Source organism: Sinocyclocheilus anshuiensis, unplaced genomic scaffold, assembly GCF_001515605.1.
Source record: "Sinocyclocheilus anshuiensis isolate Anshui unplaced genomic scaffold, SAMN03320099.WGS_v1.1 scaffold585, whole genome shotgun sequence".
Lineage (NCBI taxonomy): Eukaryota > Metazoa > Chordata > Actinopteri > Cypriniformes > Cyprinidae > Sinocyclocheilus > Sinocyclocheilus anshuiensis.
In genome coordinates, this window is record NW_015539861.1 from 237,010 (window position 1) to 258,757 (window position 21,748).

The 21,748-nt window shown below is 39.3% G+C and overlaps 1 protein-coding gene across 1 annotated transcript in view; it reads right to left on the minus strand.

Moving 5' to 3' along the window:
• Positions 1-21,748, minus strand: part of LOC107684925 (FERM and PDZ domain-containing protein 3-like) — a 178,907-nt gene that overhangs the window by 14,167 nt on the left and 142,992 nt on the right. The window contains exons 3-8 of the mRNA XM_016481309.1: positions 15,013-15,122; positions 14,471-14,625; positions 14,011-14,113; positions 13,798-13,843; positions 11,213-11,317; positions 5,081-5,188 (exon numbers count right to left, since the gene is read on the minus strand). Of these exons, the coding sequence (XP_016336795.1) occupies positions 5,081-5,188; positions 11,213-11,317; positions 13,798-13,843; positions 14,011-14,113; positions 14,471-14,625; positions 15,013-15,053 (558 nt within the window). The 5' untranslated portion in view covers positions 15,054-15,122. The remainder of the gene's footprint in view (positions 1-5,080; positions 5,189-11,212; positions 11,318-13,797; positions 13,844-14,010; positions 14,114-14,470; positions 14,626-15,012; positions 15,123-21,748) is intronic.

Consider the following 21,748-nt stretch of genomic DNA (forward strand, 5'->3'; position numbering starts at 1 on the left):
GATCTCCAACGTAACCGGCATCCGATCCTCACCATCAGAACTCAGATAAGCACCCTGGAACCATTCACTGTGTTGACACTCACCTGCCTTGAACACATCTATTCCAGTCATCCCCTTACCCAGTCAATAAACCATCCTGATTTGCACTTACCTGTTGTGTCTGGCCTTGCTTTGTGACAACAGTCTTGTAGTCCATTAACTGATCATCTTTTTTTTTTCCATAATATTTGTATATTATTATTATTATTATTATTATTGGTCATATTTTTTATATTCATTGTTATGTATTTGATTTATTTTCCATTGATTTCGATCTCTTTACTTAATGTTGAGTAGTTTTGTAAATAATAGCCTACTGTAAATGCTCGACATGCCAGCAAAGCTTTGATTATGCTGTATGACTGGAATTTTTAATGGAAGTGCAGTTTAAAGGTTGAATTTAAGTGTAACTATATATTTCATTTTATTTTGTCTAATTAATAGGCCATTATAAATATAGTGTTTCGAATGAATCATTCGCGTAGTTTCATTTGTAAATGAAAACACGCTCATTTATTGTCACACATGGGTGTAAATACAATCAAAGGTCAAAACTTTATTGGCACAATTGTCAGGCGTTTACAGTATTTGCAAAATATGGTAGCATATTAATAATACTAACATATTACAGAACGTTAATTAGGTAAAGCGCTACACGAATTGAAAGGGGAAATTAAGCAGTGCTGCAATCAATCAATAATCAATAATAAAATAGACGTTTTCAATACAAATAAGCACCAGTCAAGCTGCGATACCAAACAGGACCACAGGGAGACGCCAAAGACCACTAAAGCGCCTGCCTTGACCTGACTGTAACTATATGGATCCATTCAGAATCACTAAACCTCTGACCACCGCATAATCTAAAACACCTTCAGCCAGCATCCATTATAAAACACTCTTGCTTTTAAGCCAAATACACGCTGAAAAGAATAATACTGTCAGCCCGTTGCTTCTAGAGGACTTCCATCGCACCCATCCTGGTCGCCCCGCACCCAGAAGCCGTGGCCGCCCCCGCCGCCGCTCGAGGGCGTCAGGAGCCGCCCCTGGAGGGGGGGGTAATGTCAGGGATTCATCAGTCACTTCAGTCACCATCCAGGATAATTACCTGATCACAGTCACCTGAGTTCTGATCACCCGCACCTGCTGTCACCAATCAAGCCACACTACAAATACACACACAGCACAGTCACTCACTGTCCGGTCTACCGTTCACTCCTACGAACTTCTCTGGACTCTCTCTGCCAAATTCTCCTAGAACGAATTACCTGCTGTTCATCCCGCGATCCTCCAACGACTCCTTGGAAACTGTTCCATGATCTCCAACGTAACCGGCATCCGATCCTCACCATCAGAACTCAGATAAGCACCCTGGAACCATTCACTGTGTTGACACTCACCTGCCTTTACACACCGATTCCAGTCATCCCCTTACCCAGTCAATAAACCATCCTGATTTGCACTTACCTGTTGTGTCTGGCCTTGCTTTGTGACAACAGTCTTGTAGTCCATTAACTGATCATCTTTTTTTTTTCCATAATATTTGTATATTATTATTATTATTATTATTATTGGTCATATTTTTTATATTCATTGTTATGTATTTGATTTATTTTCCATTGATTTCGATCTCTTTACTTAATGTTGAGTAGTTTTGTAAATAATAGCCTACTGTAAATGCTCGGCATGCCAATAACGCTTTGATTATGCTATATGACTGGAATTTTTAATAGAAGTGCTGTTTAAAAGTTGAATTTAAGTGTAACTATATATTTCATTTTATTTCGGCTAATTAAGAGACTATTATAAATATAGTGTTTCACTGAGGAATGAATTTGCGTAGTTTCATTTGTAAATGAAAACACGCTCATTTATCGTCACACACGGGCGTAAATACAATCAAAAAGTCAACTTTATTGGCACAATTGTCAGGCGTTTACAGTATTTGCAAAATATGGTAGCATATTAATAATACTAACATATTACAGAACGTTAATTAGGTAAAGCGCTACACGAATTGAAAGGGGAAATTAAGCTTAACAATAAATACCAGTTAATATAATAATATTATTATAAAAGTATTATATAAGCCTACAGTTATATAATAATAATAATAATAATAATAATATACAAATATTAAATAAAAAGACACGATCACTTAACGGATTTACAAAACTGTGGGATGGATAAAAATGTTTTATCCATGTGTGATAATTGCAGGTTGCTATGGTTACGCAGGTTTGTTTACGAATTAAACTCATGGCCACGAGAAAATTATTTATTAAATAAATAAGTACTTTTTCATTTTCAGAATTCACAGTGTATTTATAGCGCCACAATCAATTAATAATCAATAATTAAATAAACGTTTTCAGTACAAATAAGCACAAGTCAAGCTGCGATACCAAACAGGACCACAGGGAGATGCCAAAGACCACTAAAGCTCCTGCCTTGACCTGACTGTAACTATGGATCCATTCAGAATCACTAAACCTCTGACCAGCGCATAATCTAAAACACCTTCAGCCAGCATCCATTATAAAACACTCTTGCTTTTAAGCCAAATACACGCTGAAAAGAATAATTCTGTCAGGACCACTATCGTCAAAGATGATTGACAATTAGCATACAGTTTGGATTGGCGGTATGGTTCTGTTCTGGGCAAGAACTCCCCGCGCATCCATGCAGCCTAGCATAGATGAGAGCAGGGAGAGCAGCGATAACCCCCCAGGGTAAACAGAACAGAACCAACATAAATGTATTGCAGATATCGTTAAAGTTCAATAATTTATGTACACATTTTAGAATTAGTCTGATTCAAAGGAGAATCAGAAGGCTGAATCCTGACTGACAGAGGAGGAGTTGGGGATGGAGGAGGGTAATTAGCTATTGAGCAATGTGAAAACTGCTGATAATACTGAGGGACCTTATATATGGATGCTTAGATAGGTGTCGTATTCCTATAGGTAGATGGGGATCAGCTGAGAGTCTGACCTGCCAGAACTAACGCTACGCTTGATTTTACTGACATCTGGATGTAAGTCACTATTCTCTCCGCAATCTCTGATGAAATCGGCCGAACGAATTAGTTTTGAATTAGTTTTGAACTAACTGTTTGAATTCGCTTACTGGATCCTTGGTCTTTCCAGGAGTTTACCGGTTTAAAATGATGTGATCGCAAAAACCAGCTTCTTTTCATTTTTAAGGTATTGTTTTCGTTATAATGTACTGATCAATAATCAATAATTAATTATTATTCTATCTCTCCTGACATACTCTCTCGCCCCACACATTGAAAACCCCTGCGGTAGACCGACTCCGCTTGCATTCATTCATGTGAATATTGTAGAGATGAGAGGTGACCCCTCCTGGTAGTGTGCTTTATATAGAGTCATTTGTAATCACCCAGACACTGACGCTTTGACAACATGTCAGAAGTGCCGGTACGCTAAAGACTAAAATACAGAAGTGCCGGTATTGCATACCGGTCTGTACCGGCCCACATCAAGCACTGTCGTTCCCTCAACATAACATCTCGAGGCCACTACTTCACATCGCGTGGCCATGACATGTTCCCACGAGTTCATATGTAGTGGCCATGACAAAACTAAGTGAACCGAACATGTCCCCTCCCGGTCACCGTAGTAATAGGCCAAAATGCTTCGTTCGACTTTTCGGAGATCATCTACTCTTACCTGTGGATGACCTCTGACCTGACTTTCTGTGCGATCTGAATTTCTGAATTTTAGAATATTAAATTTGAGGTTCTGAATGTCTTCTTCATCTTGAAAACTTGAAACTGTATTTTTAAAAACTGGATATTTGCAGTCTAAGAATTCAGAACCAAAAATCCGCTGTTTGAAAATGCATGTCTATAAAACTCTTTATTCAATTGTGTTAAATTTCAAATGTCACATAATATTGAGTTTTGTTAAACGACTATGTGCCTAAACTCAATGAATCCCCCCCCTTCCCCTTAAATGAATTAATTGAATAGGGCATATAGAACAGTGTCATTGACATCAGGTTTATCACTGGAAGGGACTGTGAGATGCCATAAAATGCACCACATTTGGACAAACAGTGATGTCAGTAAAGGGACATAAATACTGGAATGACATACCACTTGCAAATAGATTCTAATCAGATTCATCATAGAATACAAATGTCCATGATAGCTGCGTTCACCATCACTGTTAGGGACTGGCAGTAGCATTTGATTACAGGTGTGAGTCTTGAAATGTTTTGTTCATTCAGCAGGATAAAGTAGCTACTTATGAACGAACAGCTCAAGTCACAACCATATCACAAATGACAGCGTGTTAAATATGAGTCCGAGACATGAGTTCATCCATCACTGTAACGCATCAGTGTATTTACATAACTGGCATAATTGATTTTGTTGACGTGTCATTTTGGCTCTATACGCAATAAGGGAATGATTTACATTTTACACTTTTTAGAGCCATCTTAAACGGCGACCCAAAAGTAAACCAGATCTGTGATCACTTGTAATGCTTTGTCACTTTTTTGAGTATGGTGTACTAGTAATTTTACGTTGACATTTATGTATTGTATTTTTGTATCTGTATATTGTCATTGTCTTTGTGTTACCTGTATAGGGACTACAGATGTAAATCAGCAATGTTTCTATAATATGGCATGTTCATTTACATGCATTGTCCCTATTAACAAATAAACAAACAAAACTTCTGAGTGAATTCCCACCGTTGTGTTTCTAGTAACATGGAAGAGGGTCGTCACACTTTTTTTTAAAGGTCCAATTCTCACTGTTAACTATTAAATACGACTTATGCGTCAATAAACTCCTAATTTGTTGCTTGTTAATAGTTAATAAGGTAGTTGTTAAGTTTAGGTATGGGTTCAGATTAAGGGATCTAAAATATGGTCATGCAGAATAAGGCTATAAGAATATGTGCTAATAAAAAGCCAATATGCTATTAATATGCATGCTAGTTAATAGTGAGAATTGGTCCTTAAAATAAAGTATTACTGGGAAGAGTTTTCCCAACACACTCACCCTAACAGTGGTGCGGCTGTCAAACGTAAAGGATTTGATCTGTCCATTTTCAAGAAACACCTTCAACACATTTGGTATCAGAAGCAGAGAGTCGTCCTTAAGCATGGTCTGAAAGAAACATGGGAGAAAGAGGAGAGAAAATAGTAAGTGAACCTTGGATGAGATATTAGAAAAGACTCAATAGGTTAATACAGAGAATCAATAAGAAAATCTAATATCTTCTAAGTGACAAAGAAAGAATGTAGAAACACATGAGAGGACTTTTACTGTATGGAAAACCTGAAAGGAAAAACATTAAGTCCAAAACAATGGTTAAAGGGAAGATCTTTCTATCTAACGTATGAGCAATAGTTGAAAGGAACTGGAAATATTACCAAAACTCTTCTTTAGACATAAAGAGGTTACACTTTATTTCGATAGTCCACTTTAGACATTCTACTAACTATAAGTAACTTTGTAACTACATGTCAACTAATTCTCATTAATTTGCAACTACATGCCTACTAACTCTCAGTAGGGTAGGTTTAGGGTTAGTAGAGTAAGTTGACATATACTTGCAAAGTTTCTCATAGTCAGTATATTGTATGTTGTGGACCCATCAAAATAAAGTGTTAGAAGATATTAAGCAGTCAGTTTACTAATACTCTAATGACTGCTAGTTGACACGTAGTTGCAAAGTTACTTATTGTTAGTAGAATGTCTAAGGTGGACTATCGAAATAAAGTGGTACCCATAAAGAGTACAGAACTAAGCAGAAGTCATATCACATTCATTCCATATCCAACGCGGAACCATATTCTGTAAATGCAGATCAACTGGACACAAACATTGAATTCAATTGCAGCATATACAGTATTTGTAGCTAAGAGAGGAACTCTTCAAGGCATCTACTTTATTTCCAATAAGAAAAATTAAAGGCGCACTAAGTAATTTTTTGTGTATGTTGAACTAGCTCGTTAATTTTCCTGCTTCAAAGCCTATGGCGTCATTGTTAAAACCCTGTGGAACCAATCCTAAACCATCGATCCTCATTCAATTGAAACAGTTTTTCACCAGATTCTTCTGTCACGCATTCTCCCTGAACTGGGCATCACTAGAAATAGACTGTACTATTTTGAGCCTGACCTAATAGCAGATCCTTCAAAGTATCCTGGAAAGGGTTTCTAAATCACATCAAGTAGCGGAGTGCCTCAAGTTTCAGTGCTTGGCCCCTTCCTCTTTAGAGCATTAGGAAAACCGGACCCTGCATGCACAGTTCTTGCGCAGGCTCTTTTCATCTCAAGACTGGACTATTGCAATGCTCTATTGGCTGATAATACAGCACACAGCAATTGGTCTGGTTTTCATCTAAAAAGGTCCATTCTACACCCCTCCTGGCCACCTCTAGAGGGCTTTTGACACTTGAAATAGTTAACCATGGGTCATTCTAAACCCCGGGTAAACGGAATCCTAGGTTATCTTGCTTCACGTTTCACACCGCTTATACTTTACCCAGGGTTAAAAGTTAATCCTGGGTATTCATAAACTGCAGTTTCACACTGCACATTCCTAAACCCCGGGTTAAAATCCTTATTTGCATATCTGTGGTGTCAGTGTCACTGATTGGACGAACGCAGCACACATCCTGTTTACATGGCTCTTCTCGCAGCAGTTATCCTGTCATTTTAAAAAATGTTGCCACGTAGGCCCTCCCTGGCTGTTTTAAGCCTCCTGAGACTTACAAAGGCAAGAAAGCAAAGACAAAAGGACAAAAGAAAGAAAACACAGAGCAAGTTATATGAACGTTTCTTTGAATGTATTTTAAGTGTGGAGAGACTAGTGTTTGCTTTTACAGTAGCATCATTGTTTATAGCCCCATCCTCATCTTGGAAATTATGGGTCGCTCCCAAAAGTCATCACTGGTGGCGTTTCTTTGCTAACAGCACATTTTGGATGTGCCACTTTCGAATGACACAAACAACATTCATGTACTTCGTAAACGATTTGAGAGACCACATTATGGAAATCAACACTTCTTTGAAAGATGCTATTGATACGGAATGGAGAGTCGCAATTACAGTACATTGTAGTGCCTAGCAACAAACACAGAGAACAGGACCATCGCTCAACTCTTTAGAGTCAGGATTTCCACCATTTGCACTGTAGTTCATCAGGTACACGACGTCTAACATATGTTAACATTTTCGTCGTTTGACATTTCTTACTTTTTCCCTCAAACGTTGTACTGTTTACACAATGCGCAGTTCCTGTTACTGATCGCGCTGTTCAATTTCTGATAGGTTGTCTGTCGATAAGCATCCAACAGTAGCATTCTAACACAAAAGCAATGCTAGCCCCGCTTCTAAATCACATGTGTGAAACATTCCTTAATGTTCTGGGGTTAAAAGCGGTGTTTAGAATGCTGATAACCCGGGGTTAAGCACAGTGTGAAAAGCCCTTAGCTGTCCATATAACACTCAAGGCTCTGATGCCTATATTCAGAACTGTCCTGGATCTAGATGTGTCACACTCACTGTTCTTTCTGTGGTAGAACAACCTTCCAGACAGAAGAATAAATGTAGCTATAAATCTTTCGGAACAACCAATGACGATGACTTTGGATGTTCTCCTGACACCTGTTGCCGAAGATACTGTACAGTAAAAGGTTAAAGCAAAGTTTTGGTATGGCATTTAGATACATAATTGTCTCATATGATTATTTTATTTTGTAATGGAAGGTTTCAGATAATAATGACGTTAGTAATGGTATTTGCCATAATTTTAATTATATTTGTTAAATATTCATTTGCGTACAACTTCTAAAAAGTGTTCAAAAATGACTTAGTGCACCTTGAAGTGGGTGAGAACATTGAAGGTAATTTTGTATCAAGAATGAGCAGTCATTACTTTTAAATAACATCCTGATGTCAGAATCATATTGATTTGTGGCAGTTTCCACATTATTTTTGGAGTAAGTGTCATAACTTTCTATCAGCTGTCCATTGATCTTCCACTGAGTGTCATCAATAAGATTATTTCATGTAATAAAATGCTGACATTGAATGAGGTCTGATACACCCATGAAAGTTTCTATATAAATGTTTTGGTATATTTGGCAAGTGTTTTACCCAAAGTCCCTTTAGGCTTGCTTCTGGAGACGTGTGCAAAGTGCTATTACACTTTATACACAAATACAGAATGGAAACAAATAAGCAAGCGTCAATTTGGCATGTCAGTTGGGATCATGTTATGACAGGCGGTGAAGTGAGCAGGTTGGCTAACTGTATTTCGTACATTCACCACAATCCCAATTAATTGCACTTTTGCTACAGCGTGAGATGATGTGATATGAATAATAAGTCCCACGTTGGCATTTGTCTTTAAGCCTAACCCCTTTAATAAAACGTAGCAGCTTATGTACTCTGTGCTGACAGGCAAGTTTAATGAAGAAAGCCCCGCTGGCCCCTGCTGATCACACAAGATGGATTGACATGATTAGAGGAGGCTCAGGTGAGGGTGGTTTGATCTTTACCGATTTTGGCCCTCTAGGCCTGATCAGCAAGTTTCTTCTTCCAGGAGAGCTGCACACCCCTCCCATCGGTCCGCTTTATTAAATTGGTGCGACCAGCACCCAAGGGTGTAGTGTTGACTCTTCCTTGCTCACAAGGCAGATATCAAACTGTATGGGACATAATCCATGGACATTGACATTAACATGGGTGCTATCGACCCATGTTCACCAAGAGGAGATGGCAGCTGTAGAGCTAATGAAAAGCTACGAATGAATGAATGTCTAGTCACAACATTAAAGGTTATGGGGAGGCTGTGCCTTTCTCTAGATGCGATGCTACCTTATTCAATTACCGCTAAGTAGGCTGGAACTGTTCAAAGGACGCTGATGCTAAGTTCCTCCACGTAACTCTGTTACCTAAACACCTCAATCAGAAGCAGTGGGAATTACTCAAAGCGCCTGCTGTAAGAATTTCCCTTTTCAATAGCCACAGGAAGTCACAGTTTCAGTACTGTTGCAGTTATGTTCAAGTCAGTCAATAGTAAATCCAAATAAATCTCAGCAAACAAACTAGGACTCATATTCTATACAGAGAAAGAACATCTGTCAATATCTGCCCGGCTGACTTCAATGCAAATCTACTCTATGCATATGAAACAGAGAAACACTAGAGCCCTTTAATTCCAACCAAATCAAGCGTAGTCGGTTCCAAGCCCTGTGTTTTCATGCATGTGCTTTAATAAAGTCTGCGCTCATAGATGGTGGAGGAAGATGAAATCACATCAGAAGTGCACATATTTTGGATTAATCCTTTTAGCTTCTCGAAATGTTGGACCACATCAGACCATCACAGAGGGATTTACGCGTGGCCCCTCTGGGTAACAAACCTGCAGTCTGATGAAATGAGATGAGCAGGAGATGCGGAGTGAATTGCACTTCAGTATTGAAAGTCTGAAATGACAGCCATGTAACACTCTCAGTAGGAGACACTAGTGATTGACACTTTGTAAATACTAACGAATATTAGCATGAACAGACTGTGAACAGTCACGTCACAAAATACCTTGAGTCCATTCGACAAACTCAAATCTCACAATCCATACAAGTCATATCAGGAGCTATTGAGTCTATCAGGAGCGTTGGTGTTGTGCGGGTCTCATTACAGCACATAAAGAAAGCTGCGTTAGCACAGATATGACTGGGGTGTGATGTGAGCAAGAGACAGCAGCACATACTGAGTCTGGGTCGCTGATGGAAACTTGCTCAGAAAAGCGCACTTTGGGGGGATTGGTTCGCAGACGAGCTTTCTTGGCTGCACTTATGAAGGCAGACTTAGGTGACTAAGGAAGCAAAAAGAAAGACAAAGGGAGGGTATGAAGAAAGAAAGAAAGAAAGAAAGAAAGAAAGAAAGAAAGAGATGATCTTTACCGATTTTGGCCCTCTAGGCCTGATCAGCAAGTTTCTTCTTCCAGGAGAGCTGCACACCCCTCCCATCGGTCCGCTTTATTAAATTGGTGCGACCAGCACCCAAGGGTGTAGTGTTGACTCTTCCTTGCTCACAAGGCAGATATCAAACTGTATGGGACATAATCCATGGACATTGACATTAACATGGGTGCTATCGACCCATGTTCACCAAGAGGAGATGGCAGCTGTAGAGCTAATGAAAAGCTACGAATGAATGAATGTCTAGTCACAACATTAAAGGTTATGGGGAGGCTGTGCCTTTCTCTAGATGCGATGCTACCTTATTCAATTACCGCTAAGTAGGCTGGAACTGTTCAAAGGACGCTGATGCTAAGTTCCTCCACGTAACTCTGTTACCTAAACACCTCAATCAGAAGCAGTGGGAATTACTCAAAGCGCCTGCTGTAAGAATTTCCCTTTTCAATAGCCACAGGAAGTCACAGTTTCAGTACTGTTGCAGTTATGTTCAAGTCAGTCAATAGTAAATCCAAATAAATCTCAGCAAACAAACTAGGACTCATATTCTATACAGAGAAAGAACATCTGTCAATATCTGCCCGGCTGACTTCAATGCAAATCTACTCTATGCATATGAAACAGAGAAACACTAGAGCCCTTTAATTCCAACCAAATCAAGCGTAGTCGGTTCCAAGCCCTGTGTTTTCATGCATGTGCTTTAATAAAGTCTGCGCTCATAGATGGTGGAGGAAGATGAAATCACATCAGAAGTGCACATATTTTGGATTAATCCTTTTAGCTTCTCGAAATGTTGGACCACATCAGACCATCACAGAGGGATTTACGCGTGGCCCCTCTGGGTAACAAACCTGCAGTCTGATGAAATGAGATGAGCAGGAGATGCGGAGTGAATTGCACTTCAGTATTGAAAGTCTGAAATGACAGCCATGTAACACTCTCAGTAGGAGACACTAGTGATTGACACTTTGTAAATACTAACGAATATTAGCATGAACAGACTGTGAACAGTCACGTCACAAAATACCTTGAGTCCATTCGACAAACTCAAATCTCACAATCCATACAAGTCATATCAGGAGCTATTGAGTCTATCAGGAGCGTTGGTGTTGTGCGGGTCTCATTACAGCACATAAAGAAAGCTGCGTTAGCACAGATATGACTGGGGTGTGATGTGAGCAAGAGACAGCAGCACATACTGAGTCTGGGTCGCTGATGGAAACTTGCTCAGAAAAGCGCACTTTGGGGGGATTGGTTCGCAGACGAGCTTTCTTGGCTGCACTTATGAAGGCAGACTTAGGTGACTAAGGAAGCAAAAAGAAAGACAAAGGGAGGGTATGAAGAAAGAAAGAAAGAAAGAAAGAAAGAAAGAAAGAAAGAGAAATAGACAGGAAAACAGAAGTTAAGACTTGTTTCATTTACAGTAAAACCTTTAAAACCATTCACCTGGTCCTAAACATATTCTAAATATTCTCTGCAAAATATCTTATGCAGTTTTGCTTCTCAAGTAAAGTATCTTCTTTTATGCACACTTATACATTTTTACTTGAAAACAAGACGCAGCAGAAACATTTTGTGTTGCTTTGACCCCGTCAAGTGTTCGAAATAGCATCCAAATGGTAATTTTACCATTGATTAATTTGCATAAAATATCTAATGTGTTTACTGTATATGCTCATTTTTCTCTGACAGAGCTGGGTAGCAACTGATTATATGTATTCTGGATTACGTAATGAGATTCCAAAAATTAAGTACTCGTAATTACGGTATATTACATTTTATAATGCTCAATCAGATTACAGTTACTTTTTTATGATTACAGGATTACATATTATTCACATGATGGCAGTAAATTATTCAAAATTGATTGATTCTCCCTAATTCTTATTTTTTCTCCTTTTAATTATCCTTTAGCTTTGACTATATTCACAATAAAGAATGGCCACGTACATGTAAACCATGCTTCTGAAATTGGGTGAAAAATGCAGCTCTCAAGCAATTAGACCATGTATGAAACAAATAATTATGCAAGTTACTAAACACAGGTGATGTATAGCTGTGAAACACTATGTCTTCATCATATCCAGTGACTTTTAGTAACTGTTGATTCTGGAAGTCTGGACAAAGTTTTTCAAACCTGGAATACCTTGGGTGTGTAATTTCCATGTTTGTTCATGTAATAAATTTTTTTTTTCATGTTTTTGTTTGAGGAAGTAAAAGGCATAATATGTTGTAAGATTTTTTTTATTAAAATATCCACAAACCACTAGAACATTGTTATATATTTTGCTGACTTGTGTACTTACATTATCCCAAATGTTTCGAAGAATGTTTAAATCCAGAGAAATAAGCAATTTTAACCGTGTCTATAGTGTCATTCTCTCACCTGCCAATGACGTCATAACCCCCCGATTTACGGTTTTGTTTTGTAGAAAACATGGAAACACCAAAGACACTTTAATATGCTATGTATTTTATTAGAACGTTCAGAACGTTCAGACGTATCTAGTATGATAAAACAGCGCTGCTTTACCCCACATACACACAACCGGAAGGAGCGGAAGCGGTCGACTGTGGCATAATAGAAGCTCCGCTGCTTTCGAGCCGTGTGTCACGTTCGTTCAGCGGCCTCGTTTCACTTCGACGGCTTTCAGCCTCACTCTGCTTCATACTACGATGTTAATAAATCTTTAATACATTAGCTCAGCCATGAACATGATTTCTGCATAGCATCGGCTGTGGGGATGAAGACGACAACTCCCATGATTCCACACTCAGTCACGGCGTCATCAAACTACGCCTTTGTTTGTTTGTTTGTTTTGAATATGCGCCCTCTAGCGGCGAAAACTTACATATTGTGCCTTTAATATTTCAATAATTTAACAACACATTCACATGTTTACAGATCAATGCCAGTTAATGGGCACATTGACATGCAGGTAAACAAATAAAATATTTATATTTTTAGTGTTCAAGTGTTTAAATAAGTTATTTTATTTTACATTTTTATGATTTAATGAATTATTAGCTTTTTATCAACTCACAAACTCACTGGAGTTCTTACATTAAGCCCAGTTTGGGAAACCCTGCTTAATGTAATGTTTAATGCATTTTATGATATTGATATCAAAGAATTAAATATATTTTCTTTGTATTTGCTTTTTTATATCAATATGGTACATTTAATGTCAAGTTTAAAATAAGTTAGATAAAAAAAAAACTATCTAAAAGTAATCTAAAATTGTAGTTTACTAACTACAATTTTCATCATATAATCTGTAATCAGTAATGGACTACAATTTGTAAATAATCTACCCAGCACTGTTCTCTGAATATCATATGACTTAGAATGGAAGTACAACTGGAGTTGTATATACAGAGGATCACTCTTTCTTCTGTCAACAGCTATAGATTGTACTCTGCAAGCTCAGTAGCAACCAAGGTCAAAGTTGAAATTGTTTAAACTTTTGAGCGCTGCTGCAATGTGGCAGCAGGGTTAATGCTCAGTTGAGCTCAGTGCATTGGGGGACGTTGACACGAATCATTCACATGACATTTTCACTCCTGAGCTTTAGTCTCAATATACTAATTATGTAATTATGTATGTATAGTAATTATGTAACATTGGCACAAAGCAAACGCACACAAAGCTGAACCTGAATTTCAAATTCCAGTAAAAACATACACTCTGTATTGAAAGTAGTTTGACTGCATCACTGAAAGGGACTGATTTAATGTAAATTTAATTAATTTTGATTGGAGAAAACATAATGTCCTTAACTACCTGTTGTGGTTGCAGCACAGTGAGAACAATTGAGTCCTTGCACCTCCTGCAGAAGAAAAAAACATTTTGGCAAGGGAGCTGCAGAATGTGAAAAGTGTGTCTTATCTGAAATGAATTCTCTTATCTGATGGAGACACATGGAATAGAAATACATAAAGCACAGTCATGCGTCCAGACAAGGCCCTTCCCTCTGGTGACAGTAAAGGGTGTTACCTTACAAGGTCTATGACTTTCTCCCGGGGCGTGTCGCTCACGAGTTCCTGGTTGATGGTAAGGATCTGATCTCCGGGGTAAAGCTTGTCGTTTGAGGGTCCGTCTGTAAGGGAGGAGTCTGTAAACTTGTGTTGTTCTTTATAGACTTGATTAGTTAAAGCCCCCTGACATTGTTTTCATTTTTTCCTGTCCTAAAATATATGCTAATATAGATCACAAAACCATTTTACTCACTCTTGTTTCCTAAGGCAGTGATAAAAACCTATCCTACAGTGGATTTTCACACTTATCTTGTCAAGGCATCTAACAGAAAGTATCGGAATTCCCATTTGATTATATTCATCTCAAATCTGAAGACTCAAAAGCCTTTAAAAAAAGATGAAGCTGACTGGCTGGCACACCGGAGCCAGGGGACAAGAGACATCTGCCCTATAGCTCCAGAGAGAGACACACGTCTTACCTGCAGAGACAGAGCGTACAACGACAGGCCGTTCGCTGCCGGCAATGAACCCGAAGCCGTGACTTGGATGGCGTTGGATGCAGACCTGTCGAGCTGAGCCAGGAGTCAGGCTACCACTGTCCATACCATCCTGACTGTCCTCTAACATCACAGAGCTACGAAATAAGACAAAGTTCTTGATTATCCATAAAATTAAACCTCATTTCTATGGTGACACAAATGACAAATGTATATATTCCAAGTAAACATGCTTTTTATTGTGCATGATTTGCACACCTATCCCTGCATTAGGTTTCCAATATCTAACAAGACCCGGCAATTACATTTACACATACAGTCTTCTCTGTATCTCATATAACAGTCTTCTCTGTATCTTATATAACAGCTGGCCATTAAAAAAACATCAATGCTTTGTGCCATTTTTTGATTCAGTGTTGTATAGAGGAGGTGATTTCCTTTGTACGTGTGGGAAGATAAGGTAATGCCTCTTTTATGTTTCCCATTGTTCTCATATGACATAAGAGGATTATTAATGACTGCACCTGTCATATTCCTCTGTGTCCCCATCCTGGACCCGGGCCATCCCCTGAAAGGACAGAACCGGACCTTGTGAACCGCTTCAGAGGGCTGGCTCTGTTTTGTACACATTCACCTGGGTGGACAAAGATGATGAGAAGATGAGTTGTAATTTATAGGAGGTAATACCATGCATTTTTTTTATAGTTTCTTTCTTTCTTTCTTCCTCTGTTACACTTATGGGTTTTTATGATTCACACTTTTTATTTTCCTTCAATAGGCAACACAGTACACTCCATTTTAAAATAGAGGGTATTGTCAAAGCCCCTCCCACTAGACTACCAATACTACACACGTCAGTCACAGTTATGCAGATTGCTAGAACAAATCGGAGAAAAAATAAGATAAAATACAAGTTTGTATTAAAAAAGGAAAAGATGATCACAAAAATATACAATTCCCATTCTTATGTTGCATCTCACCACCAGGTTATTACCCTGTGTAATATTCACGGAAGCACTGAATATTTGCGGCACTAATTTACGGTACTACGGCAAGAGATTGGCGGGGATCGGCATTGATTGGTCACATGTGAATGCATGTATATAATATTTTTCCTCAGGGGGGAACATGATGTCGTTCAGGAAGTAAGGACTCGCATGAGATTTGTGTCAAGTGTTTGCATGTGCAGCATGCATGAGCCACAGTTGATGGCACCTCCAACTACATGCACTGTGATAATTTCAAGATGAAGCTCTCGTCTTGCTTCTTTTCAAGGATGTAAATTGCTGTGGTCCTGCAGTAGTAGGTGCCACATTGAGTAGGTTCCCGGGGATCCGATGTTGAGCTGGAAGCTAAGAAGAGTGAGCAGACAGTTTTCCCTCTCTCTCTCTCTCACCGGACCGTGTGCACTCCATTTCTCTGGATGAATTCACAGGTGAGGCGAGTCCAGAGTGCGTCAGACTCTGAGGAGCGGACAGGAGGCGCAGCCTTTTGTGGCTTATACTGAACGGTTGAATGTTGTTTCACATGCTGTTGAGAAGCTGAAGCTGGACTGGCCCAGTGTGTCGCAGGCCATTGCTGTTCTTTCAATACCTCCATTAGGAGATCTCGAGGTCCTGGAAGCAGCCATTCTCAGCCTGACTACTTTTGCCATGCTACTTTTGACTTCACCACCATTACGGGTCTAATGGAGCAGGGCTATTCTGAGATGCTGGCACTCAAAGAGATTGGTGCCATTAGTGAATCTGAAACCGAGGCATACATTGACAAGCAGCATTTAGCAGCTTTCTGGCAACTTATTCCTCACAGAAAGGTTGAGGTCTGCTGCCTTACTGATGGCACATGAGCAACCTTGAAGGGTCGGCGATAAATTCGGTGATTAAGTTTTAAATTTGTTTCTCCTCAGAAGGAATCTGGCATTTAGGCCGCGTGTCCACCAAAGCGATTTTTCCCAAGGTTAGCATATTTTTTCAATTGTTTTAAATGGGAACGCCGCGTTTTCTGAAACACCAGGAGAGTGACGAGGCACTGAGAGCTGTGCGCTCTGTGTTTTTTTTCTCAGTGCCAAGATATGAAGAATGTTCAACTTTGGGTAAAACGCAGTTCTCATTACTGTCATTTTTTAATCAGCTAACCAATCACAGTGGAGGAGGGGCGGGACTAATACCAACACACTGACCAACCGTCACACCCTGCTTGTACTACGACTGAACAACAATGGAGAAGTTAATATTGCTTGTCTCTGCGTATTCATGTCTTCACCAGATGGAATTCCCAGACTACCCCAATATTGTTATGAAAAATAATGCTTGGAGAAACATTTAATTTGTGATGCATCTGCCCTATTACTTTAACGGACATTCTGTATCATAGCAACCAAAGCGTCTCAACTGAAAATGCTGCGCCGCAAAAGCGCTCTCAAGTGCTCACAGCTAGGCGTTTTCAGCTCGCTAAAAACGATTTGGTGGACACGCGGCCTTACAGCTGGTATTTCTAGTGCCAAAGAAGTATTGTGGCGATTGCTGCTGAGCATGAAGCAGTTGAGGTTGTTTCGTTAGGGAGGCATTTGCTTGTCTCCTGTTTCATGCAAGGGACAAGAGGGTTGAAACGCTTGTGATCCTTCTTATCTGTAGTCTTAGATGGTTTGACAGGGCCTCAATTTGAACCATTGGAGTAAGCTTCTAGGAGAATTCTGACTCTTAATTTGTGTTTATGGCCTTCACATCCTTGAAGTGGATTGTTGATTTGCAGGCCTTTTAAGGGGTTATCGGGATTTTGTTCACGGGTTATTTAAGGTCTTGCTGTGACCTAAGATAGGGTATTTTCCTGAGTTCGCGTCTACATCTTTCCGCTCTCAAATTGTGTTCATTTGCAGTAATTTTCTCTTCCGCCTGTTCAGTTGCAAGGGAATGAGAGGCTGCAGTCTTTGTCCTGTAAGGGCGTTAAGGATTTACTTAAACCGTACAAGCCAGCGGCATAAATATGATCAGCTGTTTGTAACAAAACAAAGGTTGTTGCATTGGGTGAAGGATGCGATTTCTCTCGCCTAGGAGGCACGGGGACTGTCTTCACCTCTTGGCCGACTCTCGCCTTGTTGCAGGCGTCTATCTAAGGGTGCCCCCTTTGGAAGATATTTTTGTGGTGGCAGGCTGGGCCTCCTCGCACACTTTTATCAGGTTTTATCAGTTGAATGTGGACTTGACTTCTGTTTACCCATCTGTTTGAACAGCGGTCAGTTAATTTCTGTGTCAGTCAGTGCACAAGCGATAATCTTGCAGTTACCCAGTAGCATGCAGCTGCGGTATTCCCATAGCATCAGCTACTGACACAGTGTTGAATGAACCTATAAAAGGGAATATTTTGGTTACGTATATAACCCTGTTTGAGTATGGAAAAGAGACGCTGCATAACTCTGCCATATTCTTTCATTACTGCTATGACTTCCTTCATCAAAATCTGATGATTGATGGCATGGCGCGCCTTTTGAGGAGCAGATAATGTGGGTGAAGTGAGTGAGTGAAGTGACGTGTGGCCAAGAATGGTGACCCATACTCGGAATTTGTGCTCTGCATTTAACCCATCCAAGTGCACACACACACAGCAGTGAACACACACACACCGTGTACACACACCCGGAGCAGTGGGCAGTCAAATTGCTGCGGCGCCCGTGGAGCAGTTGAGGGTTCGGTGCCTTGTTCCTGCCGGACCTGAGACTCGAACCCACGACTTTCGGGTTACAAGTCCGACTCTCTAGGGCAGTCGTGGCCTAATGGATAGAGAGTCGGAGGTCGCGGGTTCGAGTCTCAGGTCTGGCAGGAATTGTCAGTGGGGGGAGTGAATATCCAGTGCTCTCTCCACCTTCATTACCACGACTGAGGTGAGACCCTTGAGCAAGGCACCAAACCCCCATCTTCTCCCCGGGTGCCGCAGCATTGGCTGCCCACTGCTCCGGGTGTGTGTGCGCGTGTTTGTTCACTACTCACTGCTGTGTGTGTGCACTTGGATGGGTGAAATGCAGAGCACAAATTCCAAGTATGGGACACCATACTTGGCCACACGTCACGTCCTCCTCCCGCAACCTTCGGGTTACAAGTCTGACTCTCTAACCATCAGGCCACGACTGCCATCAGCCACTGAATTGGTTTGTTTTATTTCAGCTACTGACGCACCATCTCGTTACCTACTCATGGAACCAGGGTTACATACATAACCACAATGTTTTTATAGTACAATGAAATTTCTTTAATTTCAAAGGATCAAGGATTTCTTAAGACATGACTCCGGTAAGGAAAGAAGCTATTCTGGTATTTTACACTTTCTAAATGATAAAATTCAAATTGTTCTGGTGAGGTAAATTATCCAATGAGGCTGCAGATATTATCAATCAACCAACCAACCAACTATAAACCAGTTATTTCAGATAATATTTTATTCACTCTTTAGCATAGATTCCATATGTCCTTGATTTGTATGTAGATTTCTAGAGCTAGAAACAACAGAAATAATAATAATAATAATAATAGTAATTATAAAACAATTAGGTATCCAAAAGTAAGAATAAACCACGATTTCAAGTAAAATTTTCAGTCATCTTATAAAAAGTGAGCCATCCCACTTTTAAAATCATTTGCTATGACAACTAATAAAAAGTTTAGTATCACAACATTTTTGCAAAACTTTAAAAAACATTATTGAAAGAAAAATTGGACGTTTCATATCATAATAAAATCAATTATTACACGATAATGTCTGAAAAAACCTGCATGTGATTTGGCATTTCTTTATATTTACACAGTTTAATGCTGCTCAAATGTGCCATTAATGTACTGACACAAAATAGTGTATTTTATACAAATATAACTGATGTACATGACAAAAACAAAGTTTAAGGCTGATGTCTCTATTCATTTTCACAGAAGCAAAGCAACAGATGTTATAAATAAAAAGAGTTAACAATGTTATTGAATAGAATAGGTCTATATAAAAACCGTTATTGCACGACATAGGCCTATTCTTATAGGCTACACAAACAGTCGGAGATGCGTTTATGCATTTTTTTTTCTATTTTACGCATTAGTAGTAGGCTAAAGCAGGACTTCGCAAGTTCTCTTGTAAAATAAAATAATAAAAAACAACAACATGGAATAAACTGTGTACAGAAAGCGAGTAAAGAACTCTCAATATTAGGCTACTAAAAAGGTCAGTTTAATCTCGCAAAAACTCCCGTTAATGAAAAATCTGACTACACTGCACAATTAATCTCTTACACTGCATCTTTGTTGTTCATGATGAATTTGGTGCTTGCACGTACACCGCTTTTATTATTATTGCAGCGCTGCAGTATTCCTTCTCCGACTTTGCCACAAGGAAAAGTGCGTATGCCTGCTCAGACCCTGACGTGGCGGTAAGTACTTTTCCACATCAAAGACCGTTTTTATAAATATGAACATTGCCGTGGATTTTAGCGTACGCACACTCTAAGATCAAATCTGTGCGTACGCACATACTATAAATGAGGCCCCTGTTCTCTTTTCTACCACTTATTTTAAGCAGACAAGAACATTATATTTTCTTTCTTTTTTCTTTTCTTTTTTTTAATGTCTAGGTTTGTTTTTATTTTCTTTTAATTAACTTGCACTTATTAATCAGGCATAATAAAACCATGGATGTGAAAGCAAATACTATCAATTTAGATTTCTCACAAGTTCTTGCATTTGCATCACATCTTTTTTAATTATTATTTTTTTATTTATAATAACAACAATAACAATAATAATAATAATTATTATTATTTGTTCACTAAGAACAATCATATTGACTGTATGTAATGTGATCTGGTATGATAATATACAAATTAAAGCTATTTTAGCAATTATTACAGCATTCGGTCCCATGCATTTTGAATGTAACATGCTTAGTGCAAAACTTTTTTCCAGAGAATGTCATGGGTTCTTAATGAATTCTTGAATAATGTACCACTTTAGGGTTAAGTGTCCTGTGTGTACGTCTCCGTTTACTGGGCATTTGCAGTAATTTCTCTTTAATGTGCTATATAATTTACCCATGCTGATGCAATTTTAACCCAATAGAGAGCTGTCTACTCACTAGGAACAGCGGAAGAGGCCATACTTACCACAAAAGGTCGCGATTCAGCTGTCTAAAAGCAACATTTGAAACCCATCTGCTGCTTGGAAATGAATAGTCCCACTTCAAGTTGTATAACTGAATTAATTCCACTATCTACTATTTATCCTTTCTGAATAGATTTTCAACTGGAGCTCAAGCAGAGCCCTACTGGCATGTGCCCATTTCTCTTTCAGTTTGTGAGTTTCGAAATATGGTTGCAATGGCCGACAAAATGGCTTTAAAACAATGTGAAGTAATACCTTGGGTCAATATTTACAGTTCATGGAGCCATGCCAAGATGTGCCTCTGTAAGCGATCCATAAATTCTACATTGCATTGTGAGTGTGTTATTGACATATAATAACGTTTTTTAAGCTTTCTTGTCCCCTCATCATAAGCATCATGTGGCCTGTTAAGGGCTCTTTTCTTAAACACAACACATTTTCTGGGTGTTGCTATTGCATGCCATCTTCTTCGTGTACACATTCAAAATAAGCTAAAAACTGTGTTTCTGATTCACATTATTGTTTTATACATCAGTAAATCAAGACAGTGAATAAACAGTGATCTCCCATTGGTCTTAGAAACATGAAAAACAAAACTGTTACTATAATATATTATAATATATAGCAAAAGACCGTGTAACGAAATACTCTTTGAGAGAAGCAGTCAATCAGCGGAAGTTAAAAGCAGATCGTGTGTATTTATTTCTTGTCTCATTAGTGTTTAGTGCAGTTGTCGTTGCTAGGAAACGCTTGTTCCTCTTCAGGAACTCGAGCTGTGTCGGAGGACACTTCGGGAACGCCCTTCAGCGTGACCGGCTCTGAATCTCGTGTGTAATCAGACCAATAGATGGGCGAGACGTCACGGGCGGGTGACGTAATGCTAGGAAGCTATAAAAGCACATGCGGTGAGACCAGCGTCAGCTTTTTGTCATTCAGCAAGCGCTCTGTGTGTGTGTCAGTCTGATATCTGTTTGTGAGTCTTATTTAGTGTTGTCTGTCACGAATCTAAAAACAAGACAAAACCAGTCACCTAAGGCGAGGGCAGGCAGCGTTCAGGCTGTGTGTTCCTCCCTGCCCGCGTTACTTTACGGGTGGGGATACACATAGTTTGTTTGCTGTCTGCTTGGGA